The 24,481-nt window shown below is 55.1% G+C and overlaps 12 protein-coding genes across 14 annotated transcripts in view; 7 read left to right on the top strand and 5 right to left on the bottom strand.

Moving 5' to 3' along the window:
* Nucleotides 1–70, top strand: part of H310_01494 (hypothetical protein) — a gene marked incomplete at both ends in the record, with an annotated part of 1,369 nt that extends 1,299 nt beyond the window's left edge. Inside the window, one exon of the mRNA XM_008864608.1 lies at nucleotides 47–70. Within this exon, the coding sequence (XP_008862830.1) occupies nucleotides 47–70 (24 nt within the window). The remainder of the gene's footprint in view (nucleotides 1–46) is intronic.
* A 94-nt stretch (nucleotides 71–164) lies between these two features.
* Nucleotides 165–3,037, bottom strand: H310_01493 (hypothetical protein). Its single transcript, XM_008864607.1, has one exon. The coding sequence runs from the start codon at nucleotides 2,935–2,937 to the stop codon at nucleotides 208–210; it is 2,730 nt and encodes a 909-aa protein (XP_008862829.1). The 5' UTR covers nucleotides 2,938–3,037; the 3' UTR covers nucleotides 165–207.
* A 44-nt stretch (nucleotides 3,038–3,081) lies between these two features.
* On the bottom strand, nucleotides 3,082–4,465 carry H310_01492. 2 transcript variants are annotated; one of them, XM_008864605.1, is made up of 4 exons: nucleotides 4,281–4,465; nucleotides 4,147–4,227; nucleotides 3,411–4,096; nucleotides 3,082–3,348 (listed from the first exon to the last, which is right to left on the bottom strand). In XM_008864605.1, exons 1-4 carry the CDS (start codon nucleotides 4,436–4,438, stop codon nucleotides 3,254–3,256), a joined length of 1,020 nt encoding a protein of 339 aa, XP_008862827.1. In that variant the 5' UTR covers nucleotides 4,439–4,465; the 3' UTR covers nucleotides 3,082–3,253. The 2 variants fall into 2 exon arrangements, with proteins under 2 accessions (XP_008862827.1, XP_008862828.1); XM_008864606.1 differs by having other exon boundaries at nucleotides 3,082–4,096.
* A 105-nt stretch (nucleotides 4,466–4,570) lies between these two features.
* Nucleotides 4,571–7,285, top strand: H310_01491 (hypothetical protein). Its single transcript, XM_008864604.1, has 11 exons — nucleotides 4,571–4,697; nucleotides 4,750–4,902; nucleotides 4,961–5,158; nucleotides 5,207–5,878; nucleotides 5,926–5,966; nucleotides 6,024–6,236; nucleotides 6,311–6,376; nucleotides 6,428–6,494; nucleotides 6,566–6,673; nucleotides 6,725–6,841; nucleotides 6,892–7,285. The coding sequence occupies exons 1-11, from the start codon at nucleotides 4,593–4,595 to the stop codon at nucleotides 7,186–7,188; spliced, it is 2,037 nt and encodes a 678-aa protein (XP_008862826.1). The 5' UTR covers nucleotides 4,571–4,592; the 3' UTR covers nucleotides 7,189–7,285.
* A 53-nt stretch (nucleotides 7,286–7,338) lies between these two features.
* Nucleotides 7,339–8,097, bottom strand: H310_01490 (hypothetical protein; the record flags this gene model as incomplete). The annotated part of the gene is made up of 1 exon (XM_008864603.1): nucleotides 7,339–8,097. One exon carries the CDS (start codon nucleotides 8,095–8,097, stop codon nucleotides 7,339–7,341), a length of 759 nt encoding a protein of 252 aa, XP_008862825.1.
* A 503-nt stretch (nucleotides 8,098–8,600) lies between these two features.
* H310_01489 (hypothetical protein) lies at nucleotides 8,601–9,400 on the top strand. The gene is made up of 4 exons (XM_008864602.1): nucleotides 8,601–8,688; nucleotides 8,733–8,961; nucleotides 9,025–9,103; nucleotides 9,167–9,400. The coding sequence occupies exons 1-4, from the start codon at nucleotides 8,622–8,624 to the stop codon at nucleotides 9,377–9,379; spliced, it is 588 nt and encodes a 195-aa protein (XP_008862824.1). The 5' UTR covers nucleotides 8,601–8,621; the 3' UTR covers nucleotides 9,380–9,400.
* Nucleotides 9,112–10,406, bottom strand: H310_01488. 2 transcript variants are annotated; one of them, XM_008864600.1, is made up of 6 exons: nucleotides 10,354–10,406; nucleotides 10,210–10,295; nucleotides 10,037–10,167; nucleotides 9,866–9,989; nucleotides 9,588–9,819; nucleotides 9,112–9,533 (listed from the first exon to the last, which is right to left on the bottom strand). In XM_008864600.1, the coding sequence occupies exons 1-6, from the start codon at nucleotides 10,369–10,371 to the stop codon at nucleotides 9,480–9,482; spliced, it is 645 nt and encodes a 214-aa protein (XP_008862822.1). In that variant the 5' UTR covers nucleotides 10,372–10,406; the 3' UTR covers nucleotides 9,112–9,479. The 2 variants fall into 2 exon arrangements, with proteins under 2 accessions (XP_008862822.1, XP_008862823.1); XM_008864601.1 differs by having other exon boundaries at nucleotides 10,037–10,295.
* A 351-nt stretch (nucleotides 10,407–10,757) lies between these two features.
* H310_01487 (hypothetical protein) lies at nucleotides 10,758–11,494 on the top strand (the record flags this gene model as incomplete). The annotated part of the gene is made up of 2 exons (XM_008864599.1): nucleotides 10,758–11,178; nucleotides 11,208–11,494. 2 exons carry the CDS (start codon nucleotides 10,758–10,760, stop codon nucleotides 11,492–11,494), a joined length of 708 nt encoding a protein of 235 aa, XP_008862821.1.
* A 1,489-nt stretch (nucleotides 11,495–12,983) lies between these two features.
* On the top strand, nucleotides 12,984–13,664 carry H310_01486 (hypothetical protein). Its single transcript, XM_008864598.1, has one exon. The coding sequence runs from the start codon at nucleotides 12,999–13,001 to the stop codon at nucleotides 13,566–13,568; it is 570 nt and encodes a 189-aa protein (XP_008862820.1). The 5' UTR covers nucleotides 12,984–12,998; the 3' UTR covers nucleotides 13,569–13,664.
* Nucleotides 13,665–15,375: 1,711 nt separating this feature from the next.
* H310_01485 (hypothetical protein) lies at nucleotides 15,376–16,580 on the top strand (the record flags this gene model as incomplete). The annotated part of the gene is made up of 6 exons (XM_008864597.1): nucleotides 15,376–15,561; nucleotides 15,612–15,721; nucleotides 15,769–16,072; nucleotides 16,120–16,176; nucleotides 16,222–16,331; nucleotides 16,376–16,580. 6 exons carry the CDS (start codon nucleotides 15,376–15,378, stop codon nucleotides 16,578–16,580), a joined length of 972 nt encoding a protein of 323 aa, XP_008862819.1.
* Nucleotides 16,581–16,662: 82 nt separating this feature from the next.
* H310_01484 (sodium/hydrogen exchanger 3) lies at nucleotides 16,663–19,267 on the bottom strand (the record flags this gene model as incomplete). Its single annotated transcript, XM_008864596.1, has 15 exons — nucleotides 16,663–16,734; nucleotides 16,800–16,982; nucleotides 17,047–17,091; nucleotides 17,148–17,277; nucleotides 17,367–17,641; nucleotides 17,767–17,962; nucleotides 18,046–18,149; nucleotides 18,224–18,290; nucleotides 18,368–18,504; nucleotides 18,557–18,635; nucleotides 18,694–18,716; nucleotides 18,773–18,838; nucleotides 18,909–18,960; nucleotides 19,011–19,182; nucleotides 19,246–19,267. The coding sequence occupies 15 exons, from the start codon at nucleotides 19,265–19,267 to the stop codon at nucleotides 16,663–16,665; spliced, it is 1,623 nt and encodes a 540-aa protein (XP_008862818.1).
* Nucleotides 19,268–19,367: 100 nt separating this feature from the next.
* H310_01483 (hypothetical protein) lies at nucleotides 19,368–24,037 on the top strand. Its single transcript, XM_008864595.1, has 6 exons — nucleotides 19,368–19,720; nucleotides 19,775–19,972; nucleotides 20,032–20,731; nucleotides 20,798–21,052; nucleotides 21,108–21,428; nucleotides 21,485–24,037. The coding sequence occupies exons 1-6, from the start codon at nucleotides 19,395–19,397 to the stop codon at nucleotides 23,882–23,884; spliced, it is 4,200 nt and encodes a 1,399-aa protein (XP_008862817.1). The 5' UTR covers nucleotides 19,368–19,394; the 3' UTR covers nucleotides 23,885–24,037.
* Nucleotides 24,038–24,481: the final 444 nt, after the last annotated feature.

The raw sequence follows: 24,481 nt of genomic DNA, 5'->3' as shown, positions 1-24,481 counted from the left end.
AATTTTGACTTTGCAAAATCATTTCTCACAGTGAATTTTGCCTTAGAACTTTCTCGACTTTTCACAGTGAATTTTGTGATAGCAAAATCACTCTAATGGCCAAATAATGCACCCGACTGTCCATTGGAATGCATCGCTCTCCCTCTTCACGAAAGTACTCAATGTTTCTGGAACGAGGAGGAAGAGTATATTTTACGTTGTTGTTCGCTACAGCTCATCTTTCTTCTTGTCATCCGAAGCAGTCTGGACGTCATCTGTGGCCGCGCCGTCGTCCTTCTTGACGTCGGTGTCGGCATCTTTCTTTCCTTCCGCAGCCACGTCATCAAGGTTGGTGGCTTCGCCTTCCGTTGCCGTGGACGAATTGTCCTTGGCCTTTTTCTTCTCATCGTCCTTCTTCTTTTCGACTGGCTTGGGCTTCTTGCTCAGCGCAGTCACCAATTTCTTGACCGAGGAGATCTTCTTGAGGACTTGACCCGACGTCAGCACGGGCATTTCGTGTTTCGCGACTGCATCCTGCTTGACCTTTTCCTCCTGAACCCACGTCGCCAATTCATCAACTTTGGCGACAATGTCGGCGCGCTCCGCGTCCGTCACTTGCGGCTTCTCCGTCACCCATTGCTCCATCAAATCCTTTGTCGAGATCACATATTGTTCGGCTTTGTTGATCGCTTCGGGCAGCGCCGTCACTTCACTCACACGGAACTCCAACGCATCCAACTGAGCGCGCAGGGGAGTGAAGCGTTCGTTGTACGCCTTCGCGTCCAAGTTGTCGCCATCGTCGTACAACCATTCCTCCGTTGAGTCGACTTCCGACGACAGCTTCTCACGTTGCTCAGGGGTGCTCACCGCCGTCAACACGTCTTCATGCTGACTCAAGTACTCGCGGGCTTCGTACACAAACGATTCGAGGCGGTTCTTGGCTTCCGCATTCGTTTTGCGGATGTTGTCGGCCTTGTCGAGTTCGCTCAAAAGGGCAATCGATTCCTGCTTGGTGCGAACGCTCATGGGCAAGATCGACATGCCAGCGTCGGCGCGGTGAATGTCGTCGGCGCGCACGACAGTCAACGTCGCTCGGTGGACCTTCTTTTGCATGGTCTTGACTTCTTCATATTCGTCCTCGTCAGCGTCCTTAGCCGCTTCCTTGTCGTCCTTCTTGTCGTCGGCGTCGTCCGCCTCAGCATCCTTCTTGTCGTCATTCTTTTCGTCCTTCTTCGCTTCCTTCTTGTCCTTCTTAATCTTCTTCTTCTCCACGACCTCGACTTCTTCTTCCAACGTAGCTTCCGCCTTGACGATGCTGGCCAACCCGCTGGCGTCCAACGAGAACGTGAGGGTCACCTTGGGTTCGCCCAACTGCTTGTCAGCGTGCTTGGTCGCAAAAGCTTCGATCCCTGTGATGTTGTAGCGAGAGATCAATGCCGACGTGCCAGCCGGGAGACCCGACGGCTGGTCATATCGAAATGTGCAGCTCACATCGGTCGAGTGCGCAAACGCGACAGACTTCTTGACGTTGAGACGTTGATATTCGCCAAACAAGGACGCGCGCTTGACCCAGTGCTTTTCCTCGGCGTCTTCATTCGTCGATGGAGCGTGCTCGTGGTGCAAATCGACAAGACGGACACCGATGGGGAACGATGCAACGTCAGTCATGCCGATGTGGCGCACGCGGAATGCCGTGCTCAAGTTGGCGCCGTGGAGGGCCGCGCCGAGAGCCATCGCTTCATCGCCGTTCAAATGGAGACCTAAGTCCCGCTCAAAGTATGTTTTGAGCACCGACTGGATTTTGGGAATGCGTACGCCACCGCCAATGATTTCAATCGCGTCAAGGTCGGTCTTGGCCAGCCCAGTCTTTTTCAGCACAGCCTCAACGGGGCCCAACGCACGACCAAACAAGTCGGCACACAACGCTTCAAACTCGCCGCGTTTGGCACTGCTCTTGAAGTCCAAATCGGCATGCAAACTCGGCACGACAACAGGGATCTCTTCGTTTGCGCTCAGCACAATCTTGGTCTTGCGGGCCGCAGCACGAAGCTTGGCCATCGCGCGTGGAACTTGACGCACGTCGTCACCCTTCTTGAGCTTTGTGTTAAACTCGTCGGCAAACTTGTCTGCGAGGCGGAGGTCAAATTGCGACCCGCCAAGGGTGTCGTCCCAAGCTTTACCGAGAACTTCGAAGTCAATAACCGTTTTGTTCTTCTTGAACCCGTCAGGCACAATGCGGCTCGAGTACTCGACCAGCGACACTTGAAGCGACGTGGATCCCATGTTGTACAAGAGCACGCGCGTCGGCTTTCCAGCTTGAGGGGTTTCGATCGCCAACGCATGTTGGAGAGCGGCGGCCGTGTTTTCGTCAATCAACGACAACACACGAATGCCAGCGATTTCCGCAGCGTCGATCACAGCTTGGCGCTGGGCTTCGACAAAGTAGCTTGGCACAGTCACTACCCAGTCCCTCACTGGGCTCTCTGCAAACTCGTTTGTGATGGTCTTTGCATGGGTGAAAACCATTGCAACAAGTTCTTCGGCGTGGAATGTGAACTGGTCGTCGTGCTTGAGGGCGACGGACCCGCGAGTGTCGTTGTGCGTCAATGTGTATGGAAAGTACTCGGACTTTACCATGGATTCGACGACAGGATGCGTCACGGTCGTCCCAAGCAGGCGGCGGATCTGAGAGTAGGCCATTTGTGGTCGACGGACTTCAATGTTCATGGCGTCAGCTCCAAAAAGGCGTTCTTCGCCATTGAATGACACGATCGTCTCGGTCTTTCGCTTGCTGTGCACATTGGTAACAATCTCAAACTGTTTGCCTGGCTTTACGAGCGCGATCTTGAAGAACTCGCCGCCGAAGTCGACACCCGCCAGGTTACTCTCCACCACGGCCGGCATGTGCACGAAGACAGCGGCAATCGCCATCAGAAACGACACAGCGGGAAGCTTCATCTTGCTGTTCTCTCGATGCGCTGTGGAAACCGAAATGAACTTGGCAACTCGCCTAAAATGCTTCGATGCCACGTGTTCTTAACATTGGGGTAAAAAATGCACGCTTTTGATTGGTTACAAAACTATCTTGATCACACATGATTCGCTAAAATCAAAGTATTTTGACCAATTAAAATTCTCATTTCGTGGACGAATCACATTGCAAGCTTCCAAATCTCTCGAAGATTCAACCGATGCAACCTCGGAGGAAGTGCAGCCTTCCTGCGACGCGCACCCGCTCCTTCAGCATGTTAGGGGTTACGTCTACCGAAGATTATCACAACTTGCTTCGATGCGCGAGACATTGACGGACGAGAGCTGATGCCTCGACGGCCGTTCCCCACGCCAGGCAAAACCCAGACCCACCATGTCCTACACGCATCAACCACGGTCACTCGTACAACACGGACCATGAATTTGCTCAAGCAGACTACCGTAATGATGAACGAGATGACCTCCAGACGGAGTAGTCTCAACTTCGATGCGAACTCCACCCTTCCGCTCAGGCCGCAGCCCTGCACGCGCAGCAACCATCTTGGCTCGGGCAACACTTGGCACGACGAGGGCACATGTCCGTAGAATGCGTTTCGTGACTTCCTCCAGAACATCCGTGTTCCACACATTGTTCTCGGCAGTGCCGCCGCAGATGAGGTTCCCGTTTGGTCGTGGAATCATGTACGCGCCTGAATCTTCGTCGCAAATTGCAGAACGGATCCAAGGAGCGTGAACCATCACGACTTGTCCCTTGCATGGAAACATGGCAGGATCGTCTTTGAAGAGCCCCGTGCAGTTGACGACGACTGTCCCTGGCGTCGCCAACTCGCGGAGATCGACGACGTTTTGAATGTTAATATGGACGCGGCGCGCTGCCAATTGATCCTTTAGCCAGTTGAGGTAGACCCCCATGTCAGCAACGACAGCGTCATAGTGCTGCAAATGGTGAAATGAACGGAGCTCGGACGCTCCGTGGGCTTGAAGCCACTGCAACATTGCGGGAGACGTAAGATCGGAGCTTTCTCGATAGGAAGGAGCCATCGCTTTGGCAGCGATGTTCGTCTTGATTGGATGCTGACTCACGGTGATGTTTGGAACAATGTGCATGCCGCTCTCAGGATAGTCTCTACGCACGATACAATTGCATTCCCAGGAGACTTGGTTCGCATGTCATACCGCATGAGCTGCACGTATTTGCGAAACGTAGCTTCGCACCACTTCAGCACGCTTGGACTCGCTTCCATACGATAGGGAGGACTGTGTTTTGCGTTGTTGCCGTGAGAGGGGATGTGAAAGTGGGTGCACCTTACCATTCCCAGAGGGCGCCAGCAACGAATGACGTTGTCTTGTCAGGGCCGTCCTTCGCAACGATGGTGATCTGAGATGGCAAGATGCCGTCCTGTATGAGTTGGAGCGCCGTGGTGAGGCCAACGACGCCTGCGCCAACAATCACGACCGCGCTAGACATCCGTTTCTCGGCAAGATTGCAAATCCGAAAGTCAACCGCATTGAAATACCAATACAGCCGTCGCAGCAACAGATAACATTACAGAGGTTTTTAGCCGTCGCAGCAACATATAACGTTACAGAGGTTTTTTCATTCCCATGCGACCTTTCAACCTATGTCGATGGAAGTAGCGCAGCTCCAAGCGACCAAGTCGGAGCTTGAGCGAGCCTTCCTAAAGGAGCGAGATAGCTCCAAGTGGACAAAAGAGCACTATGATGAGGTTGATGACGCTGCATGGAATGACTATGTTCATTCCCATTTCCCACGCGTAGCTGTGTGTTGCCTTGGACAAGGCACTGGAATGTGGCCTCGGTGAGCCTCGCGACAAGCTCGGGATCGGCGCTGTCACGCTCGTCCAAGAGGTTCTCCATGCGTGCAACGCGTACGAGAAGGCGCAGATCAAAATTCAGTTGAGCAAGTCGATGGTGCGTTCGACAGGCAGCACGTGAGTTCTCAATGGGGCGTTTGGCGTGGCACTGGTAGGGCCCCGACGACATTCGCGTGTGCAACGGCAAGACTGTGATCATCGAAGAGTGCGCGCGCATCCTCAGTGGCTTGAACAACTTGAGCCAGCAGAGTTGGAACGACGCGGTTGTGGCCCCGGAGGTCAACGGACCCATCATCTTCCATAACTCTCGAATCGAAACCATGTCCAACGACGTGCGCTCCAATGTCATCTTGGTACCTCCCGATTCGCTCTCTTTCAAGCTCTTGTCCATCGTCACGTAGATCCGAAAAGCGTATCGCCGCATGGATGGCGACATGTGGCGGGTGGAGGACGGCCTTCGCATGGTGAGCGATGCGGTGTCTCAATACGACCGCCTCGTACAACGTGTGGAGTCAGAAGTCACGTCGCGCGAGCGCTTGGAAGCCGACGCGCGCATCAACATGAACAGAACCAAGCTGCAGACGACGGCCGCCATTGCCCAAGAGATGTCACAAATCAGCAGCGGAACCAACGCGACCCCGACGTCACTGATCCATGACGACCAGCGCAGGAATACGCTGATGCAATCCGTCGCGGCGCGGGCGACTGCTATCGAGATGGTCGATCTGCAGCACATTCTTGCCGAGCAAATGCAGCAAGCAGTCGTGGCCGACGATGGGCGGCACGATGAAAAGTACGACAGATTTGATGGAAATGCCACGACAATGCCGACGGACGGCGAGGGCGAACAGTTTGCACAATCGCTCTTTGGCAACGTCGACGTCGACACATCCGACGGGGCGCAGGCAACGCCGACCACGAGCAAATTGAGAGCCAAGCGATCCCAGCGACTGCTGGAACAACGCCTGGCAACAGTGAAGCACTTGGAAGGACTGCAAAACCAAGGAAGCGCACCCGTGGACCACGTCGAGCGAAAGGAAGCCCTCCACGGTTCTGGCGGCACGCCATCCGCTGTACGGTGCCTGACACCGCCGTCAACTCGTGTTCATGGTCGCTTTAGGACCACTCGGGATCTCGTCGCAACCGATCGATCACGTACAAGTACGTCAGAACATTGGATTCTCGACCATCCAGAGCCTGACACGGCGCCGCGCGTAGAGCGAAAACGGAAGCGGAACGCGTCCGGCTGGACGACATGCGAAGGGCTCGGGAGGCTGTGGACGAAGGCGCGGATGACACCGAGGCAGAAAAGAGCCTGCGAGCCGACGCTCGCAAATTTCTCATGAAATACACCGGCGACATATGGCGAGCAACCGCTCAAGGCGAGTTGGACGTAGTTCAAAAGTTCTTTCTCGTCGAGTCGACGGCCAAGTCAGTACCGTTGACGTTCTGCTGCCCCCACACCTGCCTGGATGCACCATGGCAACTCATTCAAACTGTGACAGGCTGCTCAACTTGCACAATAAGGCGCCAGGACAAGGGCGGCGAACGTTGCTCCATACAGCAGCATGGTGCGATCTTAAAGTCACGTGAGGCAAAGTAATTGCGACGTCGTGATGTAGGCGTAGTCAAGGAGCTGTGGTCGAGTACTTATTGAAACTGGGGGCCGAAGTAGACGCCATTGACACGGTGAGAACCCTCATGGCAGAAAGGGAGTTCGGTGGGCACATGCATCACGTCTCCATGTCCTCACCATGCAGATTCACAGCAAGACGACGGCGCTGATCGAGGCCGCGCGTGCGGGGCATACCGGGATTTGCAAAATGTTGCTGGACCACGGAGCTTGCTTAACCCACCAAGACGTGCACGTAAGTAGCCATGGCATGACCAACTCGATCGGTCTCATGCAATGTACTAAGGGAGACACGGCCGTGCACTGGGCAGTGCGACGCCAGTGGCACAGCCTTGCCGTGATTCTCGTCAAGCATGCCGAAGTCGTGACGCAGCATTCGACCGTGCGCGTGTTTGCTCTCGAGGTAGTGCCATCGCATCTTGCATGCCGGCACGTACTCAAGCCAGTTTGAAGAATTACCAAGGCTTTACCTGCCTCGACATGTGCACGACGTCGTATATGACGGACTTGGTCAAGAGAGAGTTCAACATCACACCCGTTTCGACTCGTGATCAGCGCCGCGAAGCCAAGCGTCTGGGCCTCAAGAAGATGCAGCGCGCGTCGTTGCGGATGGTCATGCCCACGGCCGTCTCGAACCAGCACCCCCAAGTCGACGACCTCTTCGACAACCTCGTACAAACCAAGTCCCAAGTGCTCGAGGGTCTCAACTCCCTCGGTCTCGGGCTTGAGACGTATGCTTACACGCGGTGACCTGCGCGGGGGGGCATTTCAATGATGGCCATGGCGTGAGTAGGACGCCATATCTTACGTTTGAAAGCGGTCATTGAAAACAGCGGCAGGTCTTGGGTTCAATGTTGCCTCGACGGAGCTCAGCTTGCAGCTGGCCGTCCGCTTTGTCTTTCATTCGAGACGCGCCAGACGAATGAGCGTCACCGCCAGCGATAACATCGAGGCATGGAATGATATTGTGCCTGATGTGGGCCCGGGGGGATCCAGCGGCGGAAGCCCTCTTGTAAACTGTTGGGTAATTTGGGTGCATGCCGCTGCCTTGAGGGCAACTTTGGTCTTGATGGTTTCGCCAGCCCACGACGTCATTTCCACTTCGGTCTCTTCGAGTTCGACGCCGAGTTTGGTCGTCATGAAGTAGAAGCACGGGAGAAACGGTGGCGCGGCGCCGCCGTTCACCTTCATTTCCTTCACCCCCGACACCGTGTTCATTGGCTGGACGTACAGCCAAAACTTGGAGCTTCCTTCCTTCGCACACACGACGATCCCACCATTCGTTGGGCAGTCCACAAACTGCCACTCGATCTTGTACTTGTCTGTGAAGTGCCCTGTGAGCTCGTTAAAGAGCGGCAGCGTCAAGTCCAAGTCGCCAAACTTGCACTCGGGGCACCGATCCGTCACCTGCGCAAGAACCGTTCGATTGGACGTACATCGCGGGTCCTTGCACTCAATTTGGACGCAACGACCGCAGTGCAATCCGCTGTTGTACTGTTTGTCGTTCATGGCGACGTGATACAGAGTCGCGTTGGGCAAGGGATGCATGGGAGCACAGTTGCCAGAGGTGGCGTTGACGCCGTCAGGACCACCATACGTCGACGACAAACCGGCGTACGTCCTGGCGGCATCAACAAGACAGAATGCGGCAGCCAACATCGCGGCAATTCGCAAAACGAGCGGCACCGGCCTAGACACCATTGACACACGACAAGTGTGCATCGCTCGAGCTGCTGGATCAGACGGTGCATTACACATACTGCGGGTGTAGGAACAGTCCAAGCAGACACCAGCTTCCGTCCGCGGCCACAAAGAAGGAAATCACGGGCGGCGGTCCCATCCCTTATCGTTCATTCCAAATGTGATGCCGAATCCCACGCAAGGCTTGTGCAAGGAGACCACGCCTACCGTGTGTCGTCTAGCTAGGTAGGTCATGCTAAGGAGTTTTGAATTGTCGGCGAGTCGTGGGGGACGATGCGATCGAATACCAAGGTTCCATAGCAGGACAAACACAGCTTTGCACCGTCCCATCTAGCGCGAGCGCCTCAGCTTCTCATGTCACCACTCTCTGTCCTGTTCCATCGCCGACATGTCAACCTCTGGAATACGATAACGGGGTATAAAATGCAAGAGGATTGGTGCCGCGTGGCATTTTTGAAAGTGCATTTTTCGTCGGTCGCATCATGGGCGGGTGGTTTTCCAAGAAGAAGAAGGACGACGACGACGACGTCGAGGAGGAAGAGGAGAAAGGTACCGCTCCATTCAATCATGTCGCTCTGATACGTCTGCGACAGAATATACGAAGATCGACACGGGGGACTCCACGGCAGTCAAGTACCTTCTCGACGACAAGGTTGTCGAGTTCTTTCGCGAGGAGCAAAAGAACTCCGTCACGATCAACTACAAAGTGGACAACCTAAAACTGCTGCTGATGGCGTTTGCCATTACCGTGTCGGCAGGAACGCATTTCAGCGGCGTTCCGTTTCCTGAAAGTCGCTACATCGTCATCGCTTGTGCTGCCATGTATGTGCTCGCCACCGAATTCTTCAACATGTTGTTTTCTCACATTTCTGACTGCCCGAGTAGTTTCTTCGTTTGCAATGGCCTCTTAACAAGCTTCATGTGGTGGGTGGAGAAGGACATCATTCTGCGCTTCAGTCTGAAGGCAAGTCGTGGCATATCATGCGTCATCGATTCACAACAATCTTCTAATCTACTACTACCTTAGGACAACGAAAAATGCGTCGTACGCGCGCAGTTCCCGAAATTCCAGGAGTATTACACGGTTGGCATCGAGTCCTTGGTGAATTCAAGCAAGCACGTCGAGGAGAAGCTGTACGTTGGGAGGTTCTTTGACGAGGAAGGCCATTTCGATGAAGCCACGTTCAAGGCCGAGATTGGAAAACTTGCGACAAAGTTTGCAAAGGATAAAACCACATAAGCACAGCATACTCTAACGCTACTCTTTGCATTGAGGTCGGCACCCTCAGAAAAATGGCATATGATGGATCCATCCAATGACATGGCCCGAGCCCAATGAGCTAGATGGTCGTGTCCGGGTCTTTGTACGCGACCATGGCGTCCACTTTGTGCACCTGCCCTCTTATGAGTCCCATGTCGAATGAAGTGGTGCGCGTGGGAGAGAATACCTTGGTGGTGAACGAGCGCAGCCGGACTTCGACGGAGTTCTCGACTAGTCGCGGATCCGATTCCTCCCATGTTTGAGGCACATGCACGTCCTTGTCTGTGTACACGAGCAGGTCGAATGTGCACGGGTCGTTGTGCAATGGCAGGAAGGACACACTCGCTGTGATCTGGCGCATGATCGCTTGGATTTCGTTCACGATGTCTTTGACAGGTTTGATATCCACAGGTTGGACGCTGATGGAAGGCATGAGAGAACGGTATGCGGCACAGACGCATGTACCTGTGGGAAGTAGGGTGCGGCGAGTCCGCATGGATGTCAAACATCCATCGCTCGAGAACTTCGTCCGTGTTTGCGTTGGTGACCACCAAGACGGTTTTCTGCACTTGACTCTCTACGAGCCATCCTATTGCCAAGTCACACTTGTCAATGGCCTTCACCGAGAAGGAGTACCAGCCAGTTGTTCGAGGACGCTCTTGAGATATGCGCTGAGTTTCTCGTCGGCTGTGACGACCATTGCAAGACCGTACTTGGGGACTCGAGTAAATGTTTCCGGGGGGTAAATGCCTCGTTGATACAGGATGCTGGGGCACGTTCAACTCACATGGGATGGAACGATCACGTACTTGTTGATGCAAAAGCCAAAGAACTCCGTCACGAGTTCAGACGACCCTCTCAGGGTAATGGGAACCTGCGGTTGCTGACGCTGGTGCTATCATGCAGTCATCACGTCGTCCTCTTCAAGGGGTAGCGATCGATGCCACGCTTACCATGGCAGTGCCTTGCATTTCCTCGCAGTGAGTGTTCTCTTGTTCGACGATGCGGATTGTCCGGATACGATGCCGTGTTGAAATTGCTGTGAAATTTCAACACTATTTGATGCGGAAACCGTTTCGTCGATGTGCGCGAGTTGAAATGCACTCGCAGCAACAAGACAACCACACGAGAAGGATGCTCCATTTGTTGAGATATTCCTACGTGCGCATGGACACGTAAGCCCCCGCTAACTGTACCGGGTTGCGAGCTCGTGGTAGCAGATGAGCCACCACTATGTCGGGACAGAAACTTGACACGGAAAAACGAGCCACTGCCGCAAGTCTATGCGAGTCGTTTAGCGTAGTACATGAATATGAATCGCCCAAACAGCGTTATTCTAGCAATTTTCGAGTCTATCATGCACCTCACTATCTTGTTTGGTATCTACAGCATGGCGTTGCTGGCTGTGACCGCTGCTCCTATTGACTCGGGTTTCGTCGGGTTTCCAGTGGGACCACCAGGGACCGTCTACTTTGTCAAGGCACAAGCGGTTGCGGCGGACAAGGCAAATACGGAATCCGCGGCTGCCAACCACTTCGACAACCACGAGGACTCGAGTGCTGGAAATATCGGACTGCAGGAAGACGTCGTGTTGATGAAAAACCATGCGAGTGCCGCTGCAAATGACCGCGGCTTTGACGACGCCATCGCGAAAAAGAACGCAATCCAAATGTACGATGCCAACCAAGTTGCCAAAGGCGCTGTATTCTTTGGTCGTCGTCTGGATGATTTTGAGTGCGGGGCGCGGGATGTGGTGTTGGCTGCGGCAACTGCGGCGGGTACATTGACGACCCCACCCCTCCGTCAGGGTTTAACGCCGCCAAACAATCGGCGGATGCACTGAGTAAGGTGGACGCGCTCAACGGAGCAAGCCAAGGCCGTGAAAGCGACGCCCACAAGCGCGCTGATTCGAAGGTTGTGGAGAGACACAATGTCGATTTGGAAGGCTTTGCGGAGTCGAATGCGAAATCCAAGGCGGGGGCGCACGCCTCATCGAATGCTAATTTCTTCCGCAATCGCCAGGTCGAACAAGCGCGTCGGGTCGTTCAGAACAATGGGTTGTTCTATCGCCGAACTTTGCCTGCCAGCAACTAGCTCGGCGTACATCCCGTAACTCTGCAACATTCTAGTATTCTACCGTGCATACACTCCACTTCCCCCGTCAATCTCGCTCGCCGATGGAACATCGCACGCAACATCCATAGCAATTGTGCAAGTGGTCTAAGTTGGTGGTGCGACCCATTCACAAAACGAGACATGACCATGCTCTACTTCGTTTACTTCGTTGGTTGTAGGTATTGCTTCCGTACTCAAGTAGCGACAACCCAATTCGTCGCAAGTGCATGCACCCGAGTCGCGGGGTTTGAAGAGCCCTGCCCCTGCTATCCACATGCATGTGCGCTGCTGATGTCCATCTCGCCCACGCGAAGCGATTGCTGTTCGCGTTGTCGATGAAGTTCAACTTGGGCGTCGTTGCCATGGAACCCAGCAGTAGCCAAGACGAAAGCCACCATAATCAAGTTTTGCTCAGATGGCCGATGGCAACTCACTTGGTGCTGTTGGTCCACCCACAACATGTCGACACGTTGTACATGAATCTGCCTGTGAATCTGAGCTGCTGGAAACCCTTTAGTACTGCGCCGAATTCGAGTGACATGTGCCACAAGCGTCAGGACACGGCTTGTGTGCAACTTTGGTATCCTTGCGCTGTTTGCAGTTGCAACAGCAACTTAAAAAGCCTCGTCTCGTTTTTGGCAACAACTTCTCGACGCAGCGAAGCAAACCCCGCTCAAGAGAGATCTTTCGCCCGTGACGGAATGATGTGCGGGGGGTTGGCGTAACGGCATGCAGGTCGTTGCGCTAGTCCCGGGAGACTTCCTTTGCGATGGTCCGCGTTGGCAAGGCGTGCGTGGGGATGGTGAAGAAGGACTTACACGGACCGGGGGGAGGGGGGCAGGCGGTGCGATGGACCCTCGTGCGACCTCGAATGCATGCCTCACTTTGGCACCATTCTCGCCAACACGATTCTAAACACCAACCCCGCATCGTTTCGATGATGGGTGGCCCTTCCATGACGCCCACACACTCCCTTCCAAGATCGAGCGTTGCCAACGCGGCGACCCATCCGCCGCTTCCTCCAGTTGGATCGCCGGCGGGACTTCCGACCGTTTAGTATCTCACGTGTACCTGTATGAGCCAATCAAATCCACGAGACGGAAGGAGTCATCCAATCGGGGGCTTTCTTGAAGTTGCGAAAGCGCTTGTGGCTTGTGCACAATGTGCATCCATGTTCCACTCGTGTTCGTGTGGCCCGGCCCACAAGGCAGCGTTATCCGCCGCGATGCGAACGCGTCCAAGTTTGGTCTCTTTGTAAGCGTGTGCGAGCAAGTTTTGCCGTGGCACGCACCCCCGAACGCGTTGAAAAGAGCCGCTGCTCGTCGTCGCGTCTCTCGGATGTCGCACCTCCTGGATGTTTGGTTGGATTTGCCATATTGGCCAATCAAATGCGTCTTGGAAGATTTTAACCAATCGAATCACGAGAATCTTCGAGCAACCACAATCGCATTCCCTGGCTTTCGTGGTGTCCCAAACGAAACGAATGCGATTGTCTCGAATTGCCTCATTTTCAAATTTTCGCGCGACTGCCGACATGTTCAAGTGTGACGTGATTGTCGACTCGTCGACCATGACGGCCTCGACCAAGTTCCGCACGGATAGACATTACCCGACCGTGGCGACAGAAATGGACGCATTCGCATACCTCGACTCCCCATCTTTAGACGACCCCGCCGAAGACTCGAACAACGACGTTCCATCGACATCGTCGCCGTCATTGACTCGCGCAAACAGCTCACCGTCCATGACGTCCGCCAAGCCGCAACTTGTTCACATTCGCGCGCCGTTGAAGGAATCTGTGTGGAGGCAAGGACTCCCTGCCGTGATTCAGTGGAACCCGTCCATGGCCGGTGTGTCTGAAGTGCGCATTCTGCTCGTTCAACGAAGCGGGGCGTACATGATGGTGGCAGACCATGTCGAGAACAATGGTCTGTTCGTGTACATGCGCGTGCCACCGGGTTTGGCCTCTCCCGAAGCCGACTATTTCTTGCGGATCATGTCCATGGATGGCAAACATTTTGTCGACAGTGACTCATTCATTATCTCGTCGTAAGTGGATGTTCGATTGCAGGACACCCATGATGCGACCCTAAATTAATCGATCTAACTTAACTTCTCAGTTGCCTTTCGTCATGGGCTGTTGTACACGCATACTAGGCTGCTCTAGAAGTCTACGCCATTGCATCCCGAGGGATCCGTCCTGATTGAACGGCTGACGCCACCCCATCGTCGCCGCCTTCTCGAGCCCATGTGCCCAATCCTTGTAGCGACTAATGGGTCATGTTCGAGAAAATACCACAATAGTACCATTTCATCACTTTAGTGCTCATGTTTTGTTTCGAACAAATGTAGCAAACAGGCACTAATTCGATGGCCCTATCCCCATGCAGCGCGTCGGAAGCATCTGCGAAAGTCTCATCACAACCCGCGAGTGGTCCACCGCGACTTCGAGAAACGGTGCCAGAGGCCGGTGCAGGACGGTACTTTCGTGTATCGTTGCCGAAATACAAGAGTCGTCAAGAACTGTCGTCATCCCCGCCGCACGCGATCTCGCATAATTGAACCAATCCACTCGCCGACACGTCTGCAGAAACATTTTTTTCAAACTACTGACGACAGTCATTTTGCAATTCTTGGCGAGGGGGGTGTCTCGCCCGTCGTGGTAAAAACTGGTCTTAATGGGTACGTCACGTCAATCGGTTGTACCCGTATCTTGCTATCTACGCCAGTCTTGCCACGCAGTTGAGCGCGCCAACATGCACGCCACGGTACATTTGTGGTGGCGATGTCGAGTGCGCGCTTCGCATGTGGGAGGCATTCACTGGTGGATGCGATGTTGTACCAAGGCGTTCCGAACGCGTTGGAAACAAGGTGAAGGGACAACTGTGAAAAGTCGAGAACTCATTGGTCGATCCCAACTTCAAGTGCGGGAACCGCAATCTTCACACTTTCAAATTTTACTCGACCCCAACAGGAGGTTTGACATCATGCTGCATTGCTCCCCCGCCGTCGCTCTGTCCGACAAGCGAGAACCCCACGCGAATGCCCTCTCGCCACCTTCCATCATCAGGGCGCGAAGTAATTATGTGGACATTGCCCCCTTCTCCGAGCCGTTGGCACACTCTCGTCCGAACTCGGACACCCCTACTTTGCCGCGTTCAAGGAGTGCCCCTTCCCTTGCAGCATTGGATGTCGAAACACCAGCGTTTGCATTGCTCCATTCCCCCAACAAAGACTCGGTGTGGCGTTGGGGCCAACCAGCATTTCTCATGTGGGAGCGACGAGATATGTCTGTTTCGGAGGTTCGCATCGTGTTGCGACGAAAGGGGGCCAACACGTGCACTATCATTGCAGACCATGTGGAAAACAACGGGTTGTTCATTTACAAGGCAGTACCAACAGGAACTCTCCCCGCCACTGACTACTTCATCTCGATCATGTCCATGGACAGTACCCAGATCGTCGACGGCGACAGTTTCGCCATCGTCGCGTTTTAGCTGAAGGGCCGTCTCATTGAATTCTATTTATTTCGTATCGTCGAAACGTCCAAACCCAAACTCGAGAGAAGGCGCTGTGCGAGTTGCACGACGCTGAACGCCGACGGCCAATGGCACAGAGCGTTCTTGAAGCTCGATGACATTGCTGCTCGGTTGGTGTGCGTTAAGGTACATGGTTGAGGGTCGTTGCGTGGACGAGGGAGACGGTTGACAGTGTTATTACATGCACGACAAACACCAAGTTGAGCGCAAATGGACTCTCCCACTCCACAGTGCTGATGTTTCGACGCCGATTCCTGGCGCTCCTACGATAGGGGCATCGCAGTAGACTCGGTGCCGTTCTGCATCTACATTACAACCCCAATGTCGTCCGATGTGGCGTACGTTGTCATCCACGATGACGTGTCCAAGAATGCATGGAGTGCCGCACTCCTCTGCGCAGCGCGGACGGGGCCACAAGACGTCGAGTTTCCCAAGAACGACACGTCGTCACTTGATTTTGTCTTTTCCGCGCGCATGTCCGAGTTCCGCATCACGAATGGGAAAGCAGTGGGCCTTGCACAACTCAGTCCTTGTCAACCTGACATGCGCCGCCCCAGGAGTACAAACTGCGGTGCTGCGCCCGCTTTGGTAACAAGGCGTACAACCGCAAGCTGTCGACGGAGTGGGATGTTTGGCGCCGCTACTCTCTCGTCGCGGCCTTGGATTCGTGCGTTGCATCCAGCACATGGCCCTTCCTCTGAATAACTCGAGTAGGGAAGTGCGCCGCGTCCTCCCGATGCAAGCGACCCTTCTCCCCCCCCGCGCCTTGTGTGTCGGTCGTTGTTTGGCACGCCGCATGGCTCGCGCCGGCTTGGACACATACGTTTGCAACGTAACTCAGTACTACCATCCATGTAAACGAATGTTGACAGGCTGCGGCCACGTCTGCGACCTCCGTGACTCAGTCGTGTTCTTTCAGAGTGGGGCGAGCGCATTCCTCAACGAGTGTTCCGTTCGAATGCTCGACTACATCCATCTGCAGGCGCTCGTTGATTTCGACGCCTATTGCAAGCAAGAAGTGCGTGTATCCTTCGCTGCACGACGGCGACACGAACGCTTGTCCAGGACGCAGAATTCAAAAAGGAGGAAGCTCCGAGCCGCCAGAAATGTACGCTGACCCAGGTACCTTGCCGTGCATGCCGCTGGGATCTTCCATGGTTGCCATAGACAAAGAAGAAGCCACAAACGCCGCCGACGCCTCCTCCAGTTGAACCTTCGTCCCCCGCTGTACCAAGTTCCAAAGACAACCCCATCGAGCGAAACTCACCTTGCGAAAAGTCAGCTGTGACAACACACAAGAATTATCTCCGACATCGAGCAGCAAGAACGCCAAGTTGAACAAAGGGACGAGAGGCGCCGAGGGGGCATATGACTTGCTCGCTGTGGCGGCGAACACAGAGCCAACCACGACCGAGACAATGCCAGCAACGTCCACTTCATTTTCATCGTCCCCTCCACGCCCCGATCGAAGCAACCTCCTGGCACAGATTCAACAAGAGATCAAGTTCAAGGGCGTCGGAGCCTGAGCCGACGACACGCACCCGCCCGCTGGTTCCAGAAAACCAGCCGCACACGTTGCATTTAACGAATTGTTAGCCTTGCCTTCTTCTACTGAATTGGCGATGTGGACGAGGTGGTCGCGGCGCCGTCTGTCAGTGGCGAGCTCGCACTGTGGACGTTCTACGGAAAGAACCACATGAGTGTTCGACCAACTTGTGGCCACGTCAGTCTACGGCAGTCCTTACCCTGGACAATCGACGAGGGGCCCCACCAAACACTGGCTTCATGTACTTTTCATCGACGTTGCCCCAAAACGACTCGACGTAACTGAGCTCCGACTCGACAGACAAGCGGCGCAGGCGCATCGACGGCGACATGGCTGCAGTATTTGGGGAGTCGCTTCCATGGCAGTGATCGGACGCAGATGGCTACACACACTCATGAAGGATACCGCATCACAGTCAGGAGGCATCCATGGCGTACATCATGCACCGCAATCAGTCCGTATTCCTCATCTTCATGGTCGCCCATGTCCATCTCGAGGTCGTCGTCGTCGATCTATACAACGTGGAATAAGCTCTCGATGGACTCACGTTGCCACGTACTTTAAGCTTGGTTTTCTTGAGCAAGGGCTCGGTGAGCCCACCGCACACGATGGTGGTGAAGATCACAACCGACAGCGTTGTTGTCGTGTACAAATCTCGATTCGCCCCCGGCATATCTCTACAATCGAACGAGATCATCTCGGGATCGTGGGCCAACGTTGACCACGAAATTCGTGCCAAATGATGGGTTCGTGCATCATGTCTTACTGTGACAAAGCAAACGCAATCGCACCGCGCAGTCCGGCAAACCAGAGCACGACTTGCATCTGGCCAGTGACCTTTTCTTTGCGCTGGCAGTTGGCCAGCCAACTGAGGGGGAAAATGTTGAAGAGCCGTGCAACGAGACAAAACACGATGGCGAGCACCATAAACTTGACGTCCCATCGACCAAACTGGCCCACACAAATGCCCATCCCCATGTAAAGAAAAACAAAGAATTCCGCGACGAGCGCAAAGCTCTGGAAAATTGACTCGGACGTAATCTACCGTCGGTGGGGGTTAGCCAAGTGCCCGTAGATAGATGTCGGCGCAAGACGCGGCGACGGACAGTCGCCCGATTCGCATGATACACGAGCATCTGTGGAGATATACGGCCACGCCAGCGTACCTGGGACGTCGTCGAGAGGTTCGTCGTGTTGTAGTGGGCCATGGTAATCCCGCAGAAGAAGAGCGACATGATTCCAGACAACTTCATCACTTCTGCCAGCGAGTACGACCCGTACGCAAACAGAAACAGCATCGTAATCTCGTACTTGGGGTACTTTTTCAGGTTGGTGTTTTTGCACAGGAGCGCGCAGCCCAATCTAGATTGTCGTCAGCACATTCCTCGAGCTGTCTCCGACCAAACAAACACACTTCAACACTGAAGCTAGTGTGATGTGCCTACCCCGTGACAAAGCCAACCACGACAGATTCCAACGAGATGACGGTAAACTCGATCAGCAGCATCCATATCGCGCCATACGAGAATTCTTTGCCCGATTCTTCAAACTACACACGTCGATGGCAGAAGACAAAATGAGTGAAAGCAGGGCTTTTGTCTGGACTGTTTCCTGCCGTCGTACCTTGAGAAATGTGTTGAAGAGTACGATGGACACGGCGTCGTTGAGGACGCTCTCTCCAAACACGAGACTATGACAAAAGCGAGTGGGAATGACACGTGGCCCTGCGGCGCCGGGATGACCTCAATATCCCACGACGAGATGTACCTGTACAAAAGAGGATCCAAGTTGAGCTCGGGGTTACCCAGAATAGACAATGTTGCCACGGGGTCGACGGCCGAGATGAGCGCGCCAAAAAGTAGCGCCTCCAACGGGTTGGACGAATCGATGGCAATCCAATCCATCTAGTTTTGAACTTTAGACGTACGATAAGGCGTGTCACGTCGCAAGACGCACCTTCCCCGCGTAAAACGTCAGGAAGCCGACGACAAAGGTCGAGATCATCGTGCCGACGACAGCATACAGCAAAATCGTCCTAGGAGCAGCATTTAGATGCAGGTAGAGCTGATGGGAAGGAAGGAATGGACACGCACATGAAGTTGTTGAAAAATCGTTTCTACAAACGTCGCATGATATCGATCGATGCGGTGGGAAGGTGGATGACGAACGTACTCGATGCAGCGAATACCCAGCCTCGAAGATTATCGGAGGCAGTAGGAAGAAATAGAAGAGCAGTTTCTGCGGCACATACATGTCCATTCGTGAGAAAACGTAGCCCTTATCAGCCAAGGCAGCAAGCATCACGCACCTTGAACCGCAAGAAGTCCATCTCTTTTCGACTGGGGAAGAAAACTCTCGCACTAATGACAGCAGTGAGCGACGGCGCATGCATCGATACTCATGTACTTACCAAGCACCGACGATCAACCCAACAATCATCGCGGCGCCAGATTCCGGCAAGTAGTAGAACTTGTACTCCTTGATCAAATACGCGCACACGATGCACATGCCCAAGATCGTGACAAAGAGTAACGTATTGAGCGCGCCAAAGTCATGCAGGACTTCGACATTTGAAGCCTTCTCTGTTCGTATATGACGAAGGAACATTATGTGAGCCACCGTCCTTCCATTCCAGCTCACATTACCGATGATGTCGATGTCGGCCATGTAAGTGTCCCGCGCGAAGCTTTTCGGGAAGTGTGAACTTCATCGGAATTTTGATATTTGATAATATTAGTTGTAACAAGTCTTGGAATTGTGCAACGTGACGAAACGTCGCGACGGCGTCTTGAGCATGGACGATCCGGCAATCCAGGCGCGGCGGCATGTGACCTCCTCCGAGCACATTCGCATGCCACAGATCCAGAGTCCGCTGCGCCGAGCGGTGTCCCAACCGAGTATGCCCGGTGACGACCGACCGGAGAGCCTGCTACCAGACGAGAGCTTGTTCTTCACCCGTCCACCTGGCAAACCTCTGTCGGTGTGGGGCAGCAACGACGATGACAACACAGACTGCCCCAACTACCATGGGTCCATTAAAACGTACTCGAAGAAGCGCCCGCGGTCGCCCAGCGTCAACTCGAAGCTCAAGCCCATTTCAAACGACATGAAAAGTCCACGGTACAAGCTTGAACGAATGTCGATGGGCCATGATGCACACGTTGTTGCATGTAGACGCATGCGATCATTTCTGCTCAACTTTCTCGCAGACGACGTCGGCACGTTTCGGACTGAGATCAATCTGTATCAACATGCCGTCGACAGCGGCCTCGCCGTCACCGACGCCACCGTCCAGGAAGTTGCCCACCTCGTACCAGGTCTGACAAGCCTCGAGCTGAGCAACTGCATCGACGTCACGGACGCTGGCATTTGGTACACACTGCGTCCCTTTGCTTGCCTCCAATCATGTAGCATTTCCCGTGAATGTCTAGGTCCGTGGCGCGGCACTGCCCCGGGCTTACCGGCATCTACCTGAGCAAGTGTGAGAAAATCACCGACCTGGGCTTGCGCGTGCTTGCCCATCAGTGCCGTCTTGTCACGGTCGACTTGACAGACTGCGGGCAAATCGGAGACTTGGCTCTTGCCACCCTTGCCGCCGGCTGCTGGACCATCGAAACGCTCGTCCTTGCGCGATGCGTCGCCATCACTGACGCCGGTATTGCCAAGATTGCCCAATGCTGCAAAAGCTTGACGCACTTGGACGTATCCGAATGTGCGCACGTTGGTGAATTCGGCGACAAGGCGCTGGTGGAGCTCGGGAAATGGTGCAGTCGTCTACGGCATCTGGACTTGTTTGGGTGTCGCCACGTACGGGACATGGGCGTCCGTGCCGTTGCTGCCGGGTGTCCGCACTTGTCGACGCTCAAGCTCACGGGATGCAGAGATGTCTCGAGCGCGTCGATTCATGAACTGGCCGACCGGTGCCATGCCCTGGAGCGGCTGTCTCTGGCAGGATGTATTCGCACGCAGAACGATGACCTCCTCCGACTCGCGAAGTCGTGCACGTGTTTAAAGTGGCTCGACATTAGCGGCAGTCCAAACATCACGAACCGAGGCGTCGCCGCTCTCGCGCAGCACTGCAAAGCTCTGGAGCATCTCAACTTGTCCCAGTGCCCGCACGTCAGCGACAAGGTGTGCATGGGCTTCTCGCAACTCGATGGAAGAGAGGAGTCCTCACAGTCGTTGGTTTCACTGCAGGTTTTGCAAACCATGGCCCAGCACATGACGTCGATCACGTCGCTGTCACTTGTGGACTGCGGTCGCATCACGGAGGCCGGGATCGACGCACTCACGACCGCATGCACTAAGCTCTTCACACTCAACATGACGAATTGCCAGCATATTCGACGGCGGTACCTTCATCAACTGGTCGAGCGCCTCGAGTTTGTCGACTGGTCTAGCACGTTCTTTGGCATTGAGCCGTTGCCGAACGCCATGGAGCTGCAAGTTCTGGTGGGGCCGTCCATCCCATCAGACGACTTCTTCACTTCAAACGAAATCTGTCTAGAAAGAGCGGCGGCTTCACAGACAAGCGAGCGCAATCAAGATTCAAGCTGTGATGCGGGGATGTTTGGCGCGAGGCGGCATCCACGGCGCCTTACTGCGACGTGTTGTGCGCGATGTCCTGCCCAAGATTCAAGCACGTGTCCGGGGGTTCCTCGCGAGAGCGGCCTACCGCCGCACACGCCTTGCCATCGTGCAGCAAACCAAGTCCTGTGTCATACAGCGCGCCTATCGATATTATAAGGTCAAACAACTGTGCCGTCGCGCGCGTCGGCTCATGCGGATTCGGTTGAATGAGGAGGCCGCGGCGTTGATCTTTCAAAAGGTACAACATATCTGTGGTCCCGTCTCTCGGTCGAACGAGATGAGCAATCGAAGTAGATCTTTCGAGGCCATCGCGACCGCGTCTTTGTCCACCGCATGCGCGATGAATTGCGACGCATTGCCCAGCTTGACTCACGACGTCATGCCATGACGGAAGTCGCCGCGATTCGTCTCCAACGTCTCTGGCGTGGTCACAAAGGTCGCGGTGACGTCGCGTTGCGGAAGAAGCTCATCGAGATGCAGCGCCTCCAGGAAGCGAAAGAGCACGCAGCGGCAAGTTACTTGCAGCGCATCTACCGCGGCCACAATGGCCGCAAAGACTTTGCAAAACGTTTGGTCGAGCGCGAAAAAGTGCGAATGCTTCACGCTCGCGCATCACAGATCCAACGGGCCCATCGGAACCACGTGGCGTGGGAAGCGCGAAAGGTCCGGTTGGTGAAGGAGGCGGAGGCACAAAAGTTGCGGGCGGTAATCCGCATCCAGAAGAACTGGCGAGGGGTGCGGGAGCGCCAGTTGGGGACCATCATGCTCGGCCTCGTCCAATTGCGGCGCCAGGAGGACAAAGCAGCCCGGATTATCCAGAGTTTGTGCCGGGGGTACGTCTCACGCAACTTCATGAAGGCAATGAAGATGGTGCTGGCCGCCCAGGAGCGCCGCGACCGGAGTATTCTGCTGCTCCAACGGATATTCCGGGGATACAAGGGACGCGAGGCGGCCGAGGTCAAGTTCGAGCTGCGCAAGCTCGAGGTCGTGGCGAAACCCCTTTTCATCAAGATTCACACGTATTCCGGTCGAGTGGCCGCGCTGTCAGCGAAAGTCGACGCGTTGCGGCGATCCCTCGCGACGGATCAAGCTGACGAAGCCGAGTTGGCACTCGAGCTGGACAAGACCATGACGATCAAGTCCAAGTTTCACGATTCCGCGCGAATCACGGGGGCCAAGCAGCGATACTTGACGCGGTACCTGCAAGTGCAGCTCGCGGACCAGCTCCAGAAGAAGCGAATGGCCGTGGCAGTGCACACTCGCAACCTGGAGGTTGCTGTGGGAGAATACAGCGAGGCCGAGAAACAGCTCCGAATTGCCAAGCGCGAGCTGCAGCCGTTGACGGAGGGCGTCGAGCGCAAGACCAAGGAGAACAGGGTGAGGAGGTTGCAAGTCAAGGTGCGGCGCGAGAAGAAGGCGGCGACGGCCATCCAGCGTCACTTCCGAGGGTACCGCGTCCGCGCAGCGGTCGGCGAAGGCGCGAATCGATGGCTCGAGCTCTTTGACCCGACGACGAATCGAAAGTACTACTACAACGCGTGGAACCAAGTTCGTCGCGAGGTGCGCCCCCTCGCTATGGACATCTTTGGCGATGGCTTTGTTCAGCCGTTCCGCGCCGACGCTGCCATGAAGGACTGGTTCCAGTGCCTCGATGAATTGTCGGGGTCGTTTTACTTCTACAATTGCCGCACCCACGAGTACCGGTGGGATGTGCCCACGTCAGATCAAACTCGAGACGTATTTGAAGCGCAGCCGCACGACCAGCTCACGCAGCGGTCGACGTCGCGCCGGTCCATCGGCAAGTCGGCTTGGAAAGAGCTTGTTGACTCGGAGTCGGGGGTTGTCTACTATCATAACGCACAAACCGGCGAGAGCGTGTGGTCGCTGCCACCGCAGCAAGTGTACGGCGAAAACGGAGGTGGCTTAGGGCGGAGCCAGGTCTCTGTGGGAGGGAGCACGACGCGTCGGCGTCTGCGCACAGCATCAAGCTTGAACCAGCAACCATCCCTTCAATGGCAGTACTATTACGGGTACGATGTGGCGCATAACACTGGACTTGTGACGAAGCGATCCGAGCCGCGCAGTCCGTGGGTCGAAATGTTTGACGAGACGTACCAGCTCCCGTACTACCACAACGTGTTGACCCAAGAGTATCGATGGACGAAGCCGGACGAATTCGACGAGCTGCTGCCGGAGGGCACGGTGCCGGGGCTATCTCCTGGTCACGAATGGTTTGACCACCAAGACAAGGAGCAACTGTCGTCAAGGTCGCACGTGGCCAAGCGAGAGATCGGCGCGCAGTGGGCCGAATACGTGGACATAGACACGGGACATGCGTACTATTTCAACACCGTCACGGGAGAAACCCGGTGGAGCTTGTCGCCGCGAAGTGCCCGCGAGGACCCACCGATCGGCGCCCAGACTCGCATGCCCTTGACACTCAAGGCGAAGCTCGCGTCGTTCAACGCGTCGACGCCTGTCGAGTACGATGGCAGAGGAGATCATGTCGCGTGGCTGTTCGATTCGATTGAAGCCAAGGAATGGGTCAAGGCCGAAGGGATCCTCGAAGAGATCTTGGCCAAAGAGCAAGGACAGACTGGATGGCAGTACGTTGCTGCGACGATCAGAGAAGACGGCACACATCAAGAAGCGTATTGGTACAACGCGACAACGGGCGAGTCCGCTCCAGGGTAGGGAACGTGTCGGCGGCATGGTTGGCAAGAGCCTAGCTCCACCGTCCATATCTCGAGCCGGTGCAGATACTCATCGACACCAGTAATACAGTGGGCATCTCGTTCCTGTTGGCGCACGATAGTGGCTGGTGTTGTCGCATTGACTTGGGTGAACAGGGGCCACGACGCAAGCACGACTGGAGCAGCACACACTGCAGGTGCGAGTCCCAACGCCTGGAAACACTTGCAATTCTGTCGCGTTTGATTCATAACTTCGGCGGCGAACCAGTAGTCGCTCCAACAAATGGTCGATCCAGACCCCATGCCGAAGAAGAGCGCAAACACCAGGAGGGCACCCGCGGACTCGCGGTCTTCGTGGGCGACAAGGGTGCCCAGGGGCGAAGCGCAAGTAAAAGGTTACGTCGACAAATCCCGGTTGTCAACCCAATCCACACGTTCAACCTGCCAAAATAGGCCAAACCCACGGGCTTGTCAAACGCACACCACAAGTTTGTCGGGCTCGCCAGGGGCCAGCGCCAGGCGATCGAGAACAGGACCAAAACCTTCCAGCGCTGCCACCTCAGACGAAAACACTACGCCAAGTCGTAGCGACAAAGAA

This window comes from Aphanomyces invadans, assembly GCF_000520115.1.
Source record: "Aphanomyces invadans strain NJM9701 unplaced genomic scaffold supercont1.2, whole genome shotgun sequence".
Taxonomy (NCBI): domain Eukaryota; phylum Oomycota; class Saprolegniomycetes; order Saprolegniales; family Verrucalvaceae; genus Aphanomyces; species Aphanomyces invadans.
This window is presented reverse-complemented; position numbering and strand designations above follow the sequence as displayed.